General features: G+C 41.5%; 1 protein-coding gene across 1 annotated transcript in view; it reads left to right on the top strand.

The window, feature by feature from the left end:
- Positions 1–15747, top strand: part of LOC126455428 (PDF receptor-like) — a 378273-nt gene that overhangs the window by 62592 nt on the left and 299934 nt on the right. Inside the window, exon 2 of the mRNA XM_050091178.1 lies at positions 2785–3252. Within this exon, the coding sequence (XP_049947135.1) occupies positions 3156–3252 (97 nt within the window). The 5' untranslated portion in view covers positions 2785–3155. The remainder of the gene's footprint in view (positions 1–2784; positions 3253–15747) is intronic.

Here is a 15747-nt window from a genome sequence, read left to right as displayed (position 1 = left end):
GGAAATGAGTATAGTGCTATAGAGTATCCTCTGCCACACGCCATACGGCGGATTGCGAAGTATGTATGTAGATGTAGATGTAGAAATAGGACTGCAGAAAGAGTACTGCGTTAAAATACCGTGGGCTAGATACTCTCCAACACACTAAATCCTCCAAATCGAAAGTGTAAGCTGCATAGTATGGATAACCACAAAAAAAAAAAAATGAAAGGAGTTATCATACCCATTTGAAACTTCCTGGCAGATTAAACTTGAATGCCGGCCTGGGACTCGTAGTTCGGATCTTTCCCTTTCGCGTGGAAGTGCTCACCGACTGAGCTACCCGGTCGCGACTCACAACGCGTCCTCACAGCTTCCCTTCTGCCAGTACGGACAGTACCTCTCCATTTGGATCGTAATCATTTGTTTCTAGAAACCTTTCTACAAGCACGATGACACCTTTGACAAAAAAGTGCCTTGAGTTAGGTGGACGTTGGATTCCTGCCTTACGGAAAACGAGGACCACCGCTAGCAAATGGCAAGGCACAACGATAATGGTCACGGAAAACCCCGCCTGTCTGAGTGAATAACCACCAGCAGCAATGGAGCATATATAATTCTTGAAAGAGCACAAATACCAGTAACGACGAAACGTCAGATACTATCTGATCAAAGGTATTGGACATGCATATTTTATGCGTAATTGTCCACAAGACGTTATGGAAGGCGGAACCACCTGTGTGAAAAGGGCGGACGGTGCTCTGTTGTCAGTAGAGACGTAGTAACAGCAGAGTGTGTCGGCCGGGAGATGGTTTAAGTGGCTCGGAGCACTATGCGACTTAACATCTGAGGTCATCAGTCCCTCAGAACTTAGAACTATTTAAACCTAACTAACCTAAGGACATCACACACATCCATGCTCGAGGCAGGATTCGAACCTACGATCGTAGCGGTCGCGCCGTTCCAGACTGTAGCGCCTATAACCGCTCGGCTACCACGGCCGGCGCGGCCGGGAGAGCTGAGTAAATTCTCCCATACACTAGTCGTTGGATGTCACGTATCCAAAACAGCCCGAGTCGCCTGCTGGTGATGTGACTGTGAAGCCGAAACGCGAAACCACGTCTAAACGGAGACCAGGCAGACTTCGTGTACATAAGGATAGCTACACCCGACCATTGTGGAAATTGGCTGTAAAAAATAGTATTGAATCAGCGCAAGGAATCACTCGTGAGTTACAAAGTGCTCTCAGCATTCCAGCTAGTTCAATGACTGTGGGTAGGGAGTGGTACAGTAGGTCCAATGGCCGATCAGCTCCTCATAAGCCATAAATTGCTAAATGGCACTTGGCGTTGTGTAGAAACCGACGCCACTTGACAGTGGATCACTGGGCACTAGAGATTGGATTGGGATTCACAAACCACGCTGTACCCAGTGACAATCATATGGAGGGTTTGGGTTTGTCGAGTGCTGGGAGAACATTGCCTGCCATCAGGTGCAGTGAGGACAGTGAAGTACGACGGAGGTGGTATTACGGTTTGGAGATCTTTTCCATAGTTAGGGTGTGGACCTCTCAGTGGGTTTAGGAAAACGCTAAGTAGGGAAGGATATGTTCTGTGTACAGTAGAGGAACGGTTTGCAGGTGATGATTCTACCAGCATGACAATGCATCTTGTAAAAAAGCATCATCTGTGAGACAATTCTGTGTCGGTAGTAACGTTCCTGAAAAGAACTGTCCTGCCCAGAGAGTCAACCTGAACACAGTACAACACCTCTCCGACCTCGGCGACGCTCCAGATGCCTACATCCAACATCACGACCTTCTCAGGTTTCGGCCTGAATCGCAGACATTCAGACACCTGACTTAAAATGTCCCTGGCAGAGTTAAACGCGTCATGAAGGCAAAGGGTAGACACACCCCATATTAAGGTCCATTAATATTTGTCCTGATATTCTTGATCACAAACTGTATGATCAAACAACCGTTGGTCAAAGAACTCAATACAGACGCCTAGAGACAATATGCGTTCATCCATATTTATTCTTGTCCTTCCTGGAGTAACTAAAAATTTTGAAAGTAATCTAGACCTGTATTAAATTTACATTGTAGAGAAGTTGTAAAAGATTTTAGTTTGTAATCTGTGTATTACAGATGTACTGTTTCATACGTAAATAAAATAATCTCTTCTGAATGATAATATTTTCACATTCTGACTGTCGTTTCATTCCCGTTCCTTTATTTCTGCAATTTCGCTCCTCTATCCATTTCCTAGTGATTATGAAGCTATGGTAAATAGTAACATGATATGCAACATCTGACGATGCTACGTGCATATTTCGTCGCTGACCCAAATGTGAAGCCCCATTTGTCATTGGACATGGCATTAACACGATGTCCGCCGTATGATCATATGTTGCATATGTGTTCTTCTCAACACATATAATGGCCTTTAGTGAAACTGTCGTAGGATAATACAACATATCTTAAAATTTCAAGAGAGCCAAAATTGCAGTAGCATCCAAAGGAAATAAAACAACAATCAAACGTCGAAAGTGTTTTCGTTTGGACACTTTTATTTGACCTTGACTCTTCAAAACAGAAATATTTAATTTTACACGATAAATACGAATGACACATTTTTGTGCCTAAGAATAGTTTGAGATACTGGTCAGTGCCACGTAATCAAGTTGTGTTCATGCAAAAACCTCATTGGTCGACTGCCATATGTAATTTCATGCTAATATTCGTTTCTTTTTGCTCTTTTCACCCGCGTTTTTCCTGACTGCTTTTTCTCTGATTTATTGCAGACAGCCAACGATGAAGAACGTACTTAATGGCATAAAACGGCAGAGAAAGCGTTACAAGTACGCTAGCACAAACGAAACAAACCAGCAGTTGCAATTGAAACTGTTCAAATGAACTGCGGAGCTGCATAAAATAATACCAAGGAGTCATGTACGTCAAGATCGTGCAGACTTTTCGTGACAGAAGGTAGAATAATGCAGCATTCGCTCTTCCTTGTGAGGCTGAGAATAAGACATTCGTCACAATATGTGTCTAATGGAGTGGAGTTCATAGTGCTGTGACAAGAATTGTGGTAACCATCCCATCCGATGGATAGTGCTGCGAGGACTGGGAGAGCCACCAGTTTCGACCCGCTGCCACCTGGTGACTGCAAATGATGGAGAAGGCGGGAGGCGCCTCCTCTGAGACTGTGCTCAACACCAGTCTGGAGACGTGCATCCGCAGGTACCAGGACTTCGTGTCGCCCAGTGGTGAGTCCGGCACGGCGCACTGCTCTTAGAGCTGCTCGTGACCCTGCACCCCTCTTGTTTATCTAACTCGGTTCTTCAGTTTCTTAAGTTTATTAACAGATTTTTTTACAAAAACACATTTCTACATTTGAATTTTCAGTTATTTGTATTGCGTCCTTTATTACGAAGACATTCTTCAGTTCGTCTGCCAAACCTCTCCGCAAGCACTGCTGTCTCTTCAGAAGCGATTGAGTTCCATTCCTTATGAACACGTGCAATATGCTGGTCCTTACTACGTGTACGAGGTTCTATGAAGACTGCATCATGTAGTCTGGCCCACCCAGTCGTCCCAAACAACAGCGAGTGTTCTCTTCAGGAGTACCGTTCTCTGCTTGGTTGTGGGCGTGTTGCTCCATCTTGCATAAGAACAGCACTGTCTGAATCTGGGAAAACACCATTCAGGAGTGCTGGAGCATAGACAGGAACAGTAGTACCGATAATAATCATCACTGACGTTCTTTTTGCATGCCTGTGGACTGGGGAAGTTTTTTCTAATTCATTTCAATCGTCCAACACGTTGGTCACGGTGCGACCGATGTCCTTCGTCATTTTTATGGTGGTATGAAGGAGGTTCACACCTACTCTGTACGTATCTTGAAAATAACGTGGCGAGTACTTTATACTCTTTCCCCAGTTACTGGAATAACAGGACAATTTTTACGAATGTATGAGAAGAAGAGGAAAACGTTCTATTACATACTCCAGATAATTAATGCTGACAATGAAAAGCAAGGTTACAAACACACTGGACAGTTTCGAATAGCTACAGTAACACACACATTTGTCAGCTGACCGTAAATTACTATCGTCCAGTGAAAAAGACAAACACAAATTTTGGAATAAGACACTCTGAGAACTCAGTCCATTAACCAGTGAAAAGGCGTACACCACCTCATGTAAGAGAATCACCACACCACCGCCATAAAACACCGGTAAGTTTAATAATAATTCGTGAACAGCTAATTCCCACCTACCAACAACCAAAAAAGATCGACTACGCAAAATTTAAGCCTGAGGTTTGATTAAACCTCCTTTCTAACTTGAACACATAATTTTTTGAGGTTATAATCTAAGACTAAGATTTTCTACACAGATATTATGTGTATTGCATACGGCATAGTGCAAGCACGAAAGCACATGCATGAGACGGAAATGGCTACAGAGCCACAGAATGTACACAATGTAATATATAGCAACGTTCAATTAGCTATTATTAATCTTTTAAGTTGTTCAAACATGTTTGCAATAAATTGGCGATTTCAAAAACGGTAGATTGCGATACGGATCATTGTTTTTAGAAAAACTGATTCCGTGGTGATGCTACAAACTTTCGGGGGTGATGCAGAAGGATAAACGTTGCAATCTGAAGAAAGGGACCCTGGTCCTTCAACGTCCGAGTCCACTGTTACAAGAGTAAACCGCTCTGATATCTCTGACAGTGGATCTCTTCTACTGTATGCACTTTGCTCTCCATATTTTTGGAGGCAGTACCATGCACCAAAACAAGAAAAAAAATATATTGAGTAACTTGGGCTCTGAATTGCGTACCTTAAGAGCCAGGAGCACTAGTCCATCTTTGCTTGTAATTACTGCCCACGTTGTAGTACGTCGTAGCTGGAAGTATGAAGCCTGTAGAATGAGTTTTGAATAACATAACACGCGCCCAGAAACACTCTCGAGTGTCTTTTAACAATTCCGCTGTACATGAAAAATCGAGTATTGTTCGTCTGGATAGCTACTCACACTAGTGTGAGCAAAGTAGTCCATTAATCGACAAATATCGAACACACAAACCGTGGACAATGTCGCAAAGTAGTACCGAAAAGAAAAATTGTACATAGCGGATGTGTACTGTTAACTAAACCATCTTTAGGCCAGATTCACAGCACAGTATGGCAATACTGCGAGGCCGTGCTGAAACTTAACGCCTCCGGAATTTTTGTGTGAAAATACTTACATATTTATTAATAAAACAAACTTCATTAACCTTTTACACCTTTATTCTTCCAGGCTGCATACAGTATATGTTCAAAAAACATATTCACCCTGGCGACGAACACATTTCTCCCCATGAGAAATCAGTTTGCCGATACCGTCACTGAAGAATGAATTTGACGGTGCCATAATCTCACTTCTGGTAGCACCGCTTCATCACTATGATAGTGAAATCCTCGAAGGTGTTCTTAAAGTTATGGAAACAGATGAAGCGGGAAAGCCGTCCTAGTCGTATGCATACATATAATATGTTAACCGATAGTGACAATAGAATAAAATTTCGGAGACGTTACTAATCAGCATTCCCTCGTCCAAGCCCATGTATCGATAATGATTCGTGTATGATTGTACGTTATCATTGCAGGTGACAGCAGGTTTCAGTTATAATCAGATTCAATTCACTTCCATAACGATTCCTCCACACAACTGATATGACCCGTTACGACTTCACCTGCCCAGAGCGGCACTTGCACGCCTCGCCATCAATATAAAACACTGCGTCCTGAAGCAGTCCGTGCCTGCTGAACAGCCTCGTCCGACTGGAATCGCCCACCCTTCACGGCGTTTTTTTGAGGACCCGAAGGCGTGATAACCGCATGGGGACAGATCAAGACTACAGGGCGGCTGCACGAATGACTCCCACTTGAGTTCGCGGAACTTAACGTCGCTAAAATTTTGGTTAAGTATCAGCATAGGCGGCCGAAGACTTCAAGCATAAGAAGTCACCCTCATTCAGCCAACGGCCTTGTCAAAGAGGACGGAAGAGAGGGCAGAGGTTCAGGGTATTCTCTTGTCCTTGGGGAGGAAAACTGCCCCTAAAGGCGAAAGAATCGACAATGACTAACGGCATGAGGACGCAGAAGTCAATGGGAACCACAGCAATGAAGACACATAACGTTTATCCACAGGACGTATGGCCTGTAATTTAAAGTGTCATGATGATCTCTCCGTTAGCAAAAGATTCCGGAATGGTCCCCATTCGGATCTCCGGGAGAGGATAGCCAAAGGGGAGGTGACCATGACAAAAAGATTGAATAACCAATGAAAGGATAACGTTCCACAAGTCTGAAGCTTGAACGTGGTAGGGAAGCTAGAAAATCTGAAAAGTGAAATGCAAAGGTTCAAGTTAGATAAGATAGGAGTCACTGACGTGAAATGGAAAGAAGAAAATGATTTCTGGTCTGGTGAGTATAGCGTAATATCAACAGCAGCAGAAAATGGTATAATGGGAGTAGGATTCGTTATAAATATGGAGATAGGGCACAGAGTGTGTTACTGTGGACAATTCAGTGATAGGGTTGTTCTTATCAGAATCGATAGCAAACCAGGAATACAGAAATACAAGTCATTGGCGAATGAAATGAGTACCGAGAAGCTAAGACGAAATGGCTGCATTAAAAATGTGAAGAAATCGAAAAAGAAATGATTGTCAGAAGGACTGTCTCAGCGTATAGGAATCTCAAAATAACTTTCGGTTAAGTTAAAAACAGTGGTCCTAGCTTTAAGAGAGCAACGGAAATTCCACTCTTAAATGCAGAGGAGGGAGCGGATAGGTGTGCTCAGTGCGGCTGCCTCGAGTCAAATGAGCGTGCTGCTGCCTGTAAAGCGGAAGAGCCTACTGACAAGACTGGGCGTGGCAGGAAGTAGCACGCTGATAAACCGCAATGGCGGCCGGAAGTCATTTTTCGGTGCGGATCGCGCTTAGTTAGAACTAGAGCGCGATCCTCCAGCGCCTAAAGGCAGACAGGCGAAGCTCGTTCAAGGTCACACACAACCATGAGGGGGAAGATTTGTCTGATGTGATAGAAGAAGAAACAGGGGTCGATTTAGAAGAGATGAGGGATCGAATATTAGAATCAGAATTTAAGAGAGATTTGGAGGAGTCAAGAAGGGTAGTACGTCAAAAGTTAAAAAAAAAGTCAGTTTTCAAAAATATGCCTATTTTGCAGCGCACATCTTCCTTAATGGTTTGATGTATAAAACATATATATTTCAGAGATTATAAGGAACATTATTTGGTCTTAAGTGTACCAAGATACATTGCCACCCCTACAGCATTCTTCTGTCACACGTAAACGAAGAATACCATCACAGAAATTATCTGCCAATTTCTGTAATGGAAGCCGCCAAACCTATATTCAGGTAGCTTGCAAAAGAATACCTATTGAAGAAATGTCTTCACAGCAATACCCGAAACCCAAACGAAAGTTTTAACCAGTGTGTATCGAAAACGAGAAATCATTTTTGTGAGAAGTGCACTCGCCATTGGTTTTTATGACGCCGTTTCATGTTTTAATGATGGTGTGCAGAGCAGGAAATTTGTTTTAGAGGAAATGGGACTTAATCCCAAAGTGAACTGCATCAAAGCCTTGTATGCGACAGACAGAGAGCGTATAGTAAAAGCAGATAAATCATTTTCGGATTTGATAAAATAAAGAAGAGTGCATCATGGGAATGTGAAAAGGAAGAAAACTGATTTACAAAGTGAAAAATAACCTGCTTACGGTGCTGGACACTTCTAAAAGAATGCCAAATACAAGCAGAAACAAAAACGGCAATTTTAAGCAAAACACAAATTTCTGTACTTAGGTACATGTAACATCCAAAATAAATATCCTATTACATTCAAACTTGGTATGCTTATTGAACACGAACTCCTTAATGCAAAAGTCTAGAATTTTCCAAATCTATTAAAACTGTGTTAAAATGGAGATAATTAACTACAAAATTTGAGTTTTTTTCTAAACTGAAGTTTAAAATGTAACAGCTCATTCATTGTTTCATAATTTAAATGAATTGAAACCCGTGTAGGTATGGTTTGTATGCTGTGCAAAATTCATCGAAGGATCTCCCTTACTTATGAAGAAAAGTATACCTATAGCACCAAGCCAACGGTATGCGAAAAGATGATGAAATTTCACATGGAAAACAATTTATTTTGTTACTTTTTTGAACTTCCACTGCTATGAGTATGGATCCTGAATCTTTCCTGACCACGCTAACATACTTTTATGAATTTATTTGTAGAAGTATAGACAGTGGAAATTAAAATGTCCTGTGGGGCACTTCCTGCTCCAAGTTGACCCGTTTCACGTCCTGTCCCCTTTACGATCAAATAAGGTAGAAGGGGTATATAACATTCCATCAGAATCTGTGACATCGTTGAAGGAAGTGGCAGCAAACCAACTATTGAAGTTTGTGTGTAGATTGTATGAGACTGGTGACATACCATCTCACTTCCGAAAAAATACCATCCACACAATTCCGGAGACTGCAAGAGCTGACCAGTGCGAGAACTCGTGCCGGACAAGGCCTCGAACCCGGGTCTCTCACGTATCGCCAGCGGTCGCCTTATTTGCAGGCTGTCAGGCATATCCGAAGGAACATTGCATCGTACTTCTCAACCACACAGGCAGTGCAATAGCCCCTATTGCGAGTAATGTATCTTCTTAATATACTGTACTATCCACAACGCTAAGCTTGTTCTGTCATTTTACTTTTACTCAAACACTGTATAGTTGTAAAAGTCTGTTAGATTTATGCCAATGTTTCCTAAAACCAAATTTAAATAAATAAAAAGTATGAAATAACGTTACACAAGTGTAGAAAACAGTTTAGAAACCACACTAGGGATAACTGATGATCACACAAATGGTAGTCAATCATGCGCCTCAGTTGGTTCAGTGTGGCCTTTACAGGCATCTCAGAAGCCATGTTATGAATGATAACGATTCACTGGCCATCAGTACAGTGCCGTTGGCTTAGACGATTTACTGATTATTCAACTCAGTTTAGCAGTGCTTTGGATATATTTTATACTTTAACGTAACATTGCAGATCTCCTAATTCATAATTTTCACATTTAATGTCGCGAATGACTATTTATAAATGCTAATAATCTTTATTTAGATCTAAATACAAATAAATACTGGGCCACGTAACTTATAAATCACACACGCCTGGCACGCTGGTTAAGAGAAACACAGCTACCGTTCAGTATACGAGATGTCCCGTGTTGTTTTATTCCACCCTCTGGTCAAATAAATGGTCTTGCATTAGGTTCGATTTCTCAGAAAGCGGTCATCTAACAATATGAACCAACCCATTGTAGTTCGCCCGAGTATAAAAATGGTTCAAATGGCTCTGAGCAGAATGGGACTTAACATTTGAGGTCATCAGTCCCCTAGAAATTAAAACCACTTAAACCTAACTACCCTGAGGACATCACACACATCCTTGCCCGTGGCAGGTTTCGAACCTCTGACCGAATCGGTTGCGCGATTCCACACTCAAGCGCCTAGAACCGCTCGGCCACACCGGCCGGCTCGCCCGAGTATAACTGAAAAATATGTGAAGGATGTGAAATGTAATAAAAGAATATACTCACAAATCTTCACAAATGATTTTCGCAGTTTTAATTAATCATTAAGGTAAACGTCTTTGCCCGTCTTATTAAAAACTGTGTTAAATTAATTACGTGCTCCTATTAATAAAGGCGACAAAATTTTCTCGTCTTATCGGTAGTGGCAATAGCACACCTCAATTACTCGTAAACCAATTACTTTGTACGCACAGACCGTCGGAATGAAAGTTGAATGAAGAAAACAGAGAGGAACCAATTTGTTTCTGATTAAATTCCTGGTATACAAACGGTATATTCAAAACGCTATGAAGGACGGAGTTAAATTTCCCTTTACGGAGTCTTTCGCCAGTTTTGTACGTCCTTCACCTTCCCTAAATTGAGATGACCCTACTGTTTCGTCCACTCCCCCGAATCAACCAACCAAGCACCTAAGTGAGCAGTGTCATTGTTTCATGGTTTTATCTGGGATATCTAGTAAATACTGAAAATCGTAACAGTCGAGAAAAAGCACGAAAGAACGAAAAGTGCGCAAGCACTTTATAAATACAACGTATTAGCCATGGGTGCATTAATGCCTTTGTAACAGACGAATTGAGTCAGCTCCAATTGTCGACATGATAAAAAGTTGTCCATTTCTTTATTGCTTTTTGCTCTGACGAATGTTTGGAGCTAGTAAGAACTGGTGGAATGTTATAATTTAATATATCACAAATTCTAAGACTTTCATGGTAGATCACTAAGTTAAAACGACTTGTGAACAAACACCTTCTTCGCCTTAATGAAATAATCATTGGTCACAAATCTTAATACTGTAGCCTCATGTACAAGTAAATTGTTCCTGTCGTATACGAATTCAGTGTTTTAACCACTGCCCAGTAAGCTACAGTCTTCAGGCTGTCTGGATAAAGCGTGGACAGTCTGCACCTGTTACAACCGTTTTATTGTGTGCACAAGTACCTATACAGAAATTCAGTGCGAAAAGAGAAGATGCGTCTTCGCTTCCAATCGACAGCAAGCCGATTATGAATCATAAAGAATATTAAACAAAAACTGTTTTCCTACGACTCAGTTGATCGAACATTGATGAGTCGTTGTAGTACATCTTCATTCTTTAATTCTGCAGGAATAAATTATCAAATATTACGTTTTAACTGGAACATTCGTGGGGAAAGGCAAAAATTACAGCCACACACGTAGCAAAGGCAACTGATTACGCTGTCTTTTTTAATGCAAGTAAAGGACTGTGTCGATACTGACAGATGCAACCGGCGCCACACGATCAACTTGGACTCTAAACGTCCATTTCGAACAAAAATAAAACCATTCCCTTTTCCCTCAACACAGTCGTGCAAGAAGAATGTGTGCAACATCTGCAAGGGAACCTGGGTCAGTGGCGTCAGGTTCTCTTACCGATGAAGGCACAATTTCTTTGATCCCTGTCGGTCTCCGTAGAAGATCACGGAGGAGTTTAGGTACCAATAGATGCTTCAGATATACAGCCCTACGGATTCAGTGGGGACATGGCTCAGTCATCTTTTAGGGCGGTACCATGTATGGATGTCGCGGTCTTGTCGTAGCTATCGAGGGCAGTTTGTGGGCTGTGCGTGCAGTGTAGGGAGACGATCAATCGACCTTTGATGCAACCATACAGCCAGCGTTTCGGCCATTGGTTCATCTTTCAAGACGACAATTCGGTGGCGAACCGCGCCCACATCCTGAACATGTTCCATCGGAAGGCAGGAATCAACAGAATTGAATGACTTGCAGTATCAGTTTGTAAACAGGCTACAATATTTAGTAACTGAGCAACGATTATTAGTAGAAACCATTAAGTCCATATGTATTATAGCTATGCAGTTATAATCAAATTGATGATCAGATAAATCAATTTTGTAACGCCATCTGATTTTAATAATGGCGAACGAAATTAAAGGAGTAGCTCACACTTGCATAAATCGCGCAACGTAACGCATGGGAAGGCGTATTGCGAACAACCTAACGTCAGTGAGTGTAAAAATCACTCGTAAGAGCCCGTCAGGGTCACTAAAGCGCACTAGTTCAAAATGGCTCTGAGCACTATGGGACTTAACATCTGAGGTCATCAGTCCCCTACAACTTAGAACTACTTAAACCTGACTAACCTAAGGACATCACACACATCCATGCCCGAGGCAGGATTCGAACCTGAGACCGTAGCGGTAAGCTCAGTAGTGACCCACGTACAATTGACTTCTGCTCTGTGGGGAACGAGGCTCCTTTCTGAAGCTACAGTAATCGATTATGAAAAGTGAATAACTGATGGTAATACGTCTCAAAATAATGTGCATAGTGCTCAGTTCGAAATATTTGAAAATTATTAATATTATAATTAAGTAGTATTCGACACGTCGACCCAAAAATCCCTACACGGGCGAAGGTATTCGAGAACAGAGCTACTTCTTTAACTTTTTCACGTACGGCACGTTGACAGGCAAAAGGTGGCGCCTCGCATACCCGTGAACACGAAACGGCGGTGGACAAAGTACACACACGTAAGTAGGTAAATATTCAATAAATGATTAAGGAAAGTGAAAGTGAAACAATATATGCTGTTAGATCATGTAATTGTTTTCAAAATCAAGTAAGCATAGGACACAAGACATTTGATACCAGAAGAACACGTGTACCTGAATTAAAAGCACAGAGAGACTCAGATATATATACACAACATCAAGAAACCGTAGAAGAGTTAAACTGAAGGAGACAGTAACTGAACTAAAAGCACAAGTCCAACTCCATAACCAACTTCAAGCTTGCTAGATTCATCACAACTTCAACGCTGGAAGTTAATGAAAAATAGCCGTGGGATGCCAACTCCACACGAATGAATGAATGGGAAAACTTGTATATGAACAATTACATGGAAAAATCGCAAATAAGTGAAACGTTCTCACCAATACAGCAGGCACGCTGCCACCGCATCCAACACCACGTCCAGTCTTAATAATACGGTCAATTTATGATCAACAGGGCCACTACCGGGAAAGCTGTAGGATAGTTTCGATTTCTTTTATTAATAGACTATCTTGGGATGCTGTATGTCACTCCAAGATTTCCCAACAAAATTTCAATTTTTTAATTATAAATCCGAAACTATCATCGCTTTGTAAATAGCTTCCCTATTCAGAATGGCAGAAGATAAAATGTCAAAAAATCTCGCTATATAGAATTTTATCTTGGACGAGGCGTTGGGACGAAAGTTCTAGTTGAAAAATGTCGTATTTCCGCTGTCTCCGCGTAAAACCATTTTTCACACTCTAATCTCTAATTTATTATTAAAGGCTGTAATACAGTGAATTCTTCCTAGTTTTAAGTTGCATACAATGGAGAGTTGTTTCATCTGCTACGTCAGCTTCACTACAGAAAAGAAAAGGATTTCTAGATTTTGAAAAGGCTTTCCGCGCAGTTCCACTCAAGCGGCTTCTAATTAAATTCTTTTTCTATGCAGTATCCTCTCAGTTGTGGAACTGTGTTCATAAAATCCTGTCAGGAAAGTCACAGTTCTTAGTCATTGAAGGTAAGCCATCGAGTAAGGAAGAAGTGATATCTGCCGTTTGAAAGGAAGTGTTGCAGGCCCTCTGCTGTTCCTAACATATATAAACGATTTAGAAGGCAACCCGAACACCGTCTTCAGATTTTTTGTAGATAATGCTGTCATTTACCGTCTAGTTCAGTCAGCAGAAGATAAAAACAATTGCAAAATGATTTAGAGAAGATATCTGTATGGTGATGTAAATGCCAATGACCCTAAACCATGATTGAGGTAATTCACGCAAGTACTAAAAGAAATCGGTTAAAATTATGGTTACAGGATAAAGGAGACCAATCTAAGGCTTTCTGTTCAGTTAAATACGTAGGAATTACAATTAAGAACAACTTAAACGGAAACGATGACATAGATAATGTTGTGAGAAAGGCTAAGAAAAGATTGCATTATATTGGCAGATCGCGTAGGAGATGCAACAGGTCTACTAAACAGTTAACTACTATACGCTTTCCCGTCCTCTGTTATTGACGGGGAACACTGCAAAAGTTTAAAGAATTGCAACTAGTTTTGTATTATCGTGAACTAGGGGAGAGAGTGTCACGCTTATGATACGCGATTTGGGGTCGCAATCATTAAAGAAAAGGCAATTTTCGATGCGGCGATATCTTTTGACGAAATTTGAATTTCTACCGTTCTCCACCGAATGTGAAAATATTTTCTTGACACCCACCTACATATGAGAAATGATCATTAAAATAGAATAAATCAGAGCAAGCAAGGAAAGATTTTAGGGTTCTGTTTCCCTGCGCGCTGTTAACCGAACGGCGGAGAAATCGTGTGAAAGTGGTTCGATGAACCTCCTGTCAATAACTCACTATCTTTGGTCTGAATTGCCGAGTAGTAATGTAAATGTAGACATCAGTTTCCAAATTCACCTTTCATTTTATTTATTCTCTCGATTCACCAGAACCGTTTGAAAACATTTTTCACACAAGCGACGTACCATTTGGCGCCTTCTCCATCGCTCTTTGTCCCTCGTATACTTTCAGCTGTGTCAGGTTTCGCTACTAATTGTGAAGCGCAAAGTACTCAAATCTTGCATCTGGACGCCCCTGGCGCCCCTCTCGCCTTGATGCCCCAAGCGGCACCAGGATGACATTGCCGAAGCAAGGAACGTGTTTCTCACAGCTCTGTATGGGAAAGGACAGACAGCAGACCCTAGATATCTTCACCGTACAAAAGCAAAACCAATGTTGCCTCACTTCCCCCCGCCAAAGTCGCTGAACAACAGCATTCGCTGAGAGTTTACATTCATGTGCAGCAGTAGTTACCCTGTCAGACCACAATCGATGACCAGCACAGAGACCCGGAGGAGCGGTGGTGGAACACAAAAAGAAGTCGTTTTGTGCGTTTGCCAACTACATTGAACCTTGCACCGGACTCGAAACTCCAGCCATTTCTTCTAGAAGTAAAAAAGGCTGCCGAAGCATTTGTGGATTCAGGAAGGCAGGCCATCATTGTTCCACAATCTGCACATCATGTGAAGGGTTGTGTGAAAACGTACAGCCCTCGGAAGAGAGCGTTGACAAGATAAAGAATAGACCGAAAAGACCTAGAACGGATTGAAGAAACACACTTAAGCGACGTGGAAAGTATGTCTAATATCCCAAATATATTTAGTAATCATTCACCTCTCCTTGGGATATGATCACAAGCTGTTTGCTCACCACCTGCTTCGTCTTCCAGATGGACCAGTCCCGACGATGATCATAGAACAACCAGAACCTGTGCCATGACCCGCCGCTCTCCAAAAACCCCAGGCAGGACCCTCTATATGACAACGACAAATATCATTTTTCCTCACATTACAGCATAATATATAAACATATCTAACATAATAACATGTAATAATTTTTCTTTGTATTTTCAACTTGTTTGTAGATGATTTTTTTACAGTTTCGAACTTAATTAAATAACTTGAAGACTATGTAATGCTTGAAAAAATGACTTGTACCTTTACATATATAATCTAAATAAGAAGAATGCAGAGAACTGACAGGAATTACTGAGAGCCTTTGTAGTGGAGAAATAAAGTTCTTGTGCAGACAGCCAAGATACGCAAATTTTCAGCTAACTCTAGCAGCCCCTTCGGTTCGTGGGAGAAAAAATCTTAATAGTGACATTGAAAATTTGTGAACTTTCGTTTTGAATAGGGAGGTTATTTACAAAAAGTTGATAGTTTCCGAGTTATAAGCAAACAACCGCCAATAACGGGATTTTTTACATTTTTTGCATTTTTCCAATGATGCGTCATGAAACTTTGTTGGAAAACCTCAGATTCGGATTCAGCACCCCAAAAAACATGTAGAATGGGAGGAATTCAAAGCTACCCCAGGTGGTGGTGGTGGTTAGTGTTTTAACGTCCCGTCGACAACGATGTCATTAGAGACGGAGCGCAAGCTCGGGTTAGGGAAGGATTGGGAAGGAAATCGGCCGTGCCCTTTCAAAGGAACCATCCCGGCATTTGCCTGAAACGATTTAGGGAAATCACGGAAAATCTAAATCTGGATGG

The sequence above is a fragment of the Schistocerca serialis genome, chromosome 2, assembly GCF_023864345.2.
Source record: "Schistocerca serialis cubense isolate TAMUIC-IGC-003099 chromosome 2, iqSchSeri2.2, whole genome shotgun sequence".
Classification (NCBI taxonomy): Eukaryota; Metazoa; Arthropoda; class Insecta; order Orthoptera; family Acrididae; genus Schistocerca; species Schistocerca serialis.
Note: the sequence above shows the minus strand (reverse complement) of the source record. Positions and strands in the feature narration are given on the sequence as shown.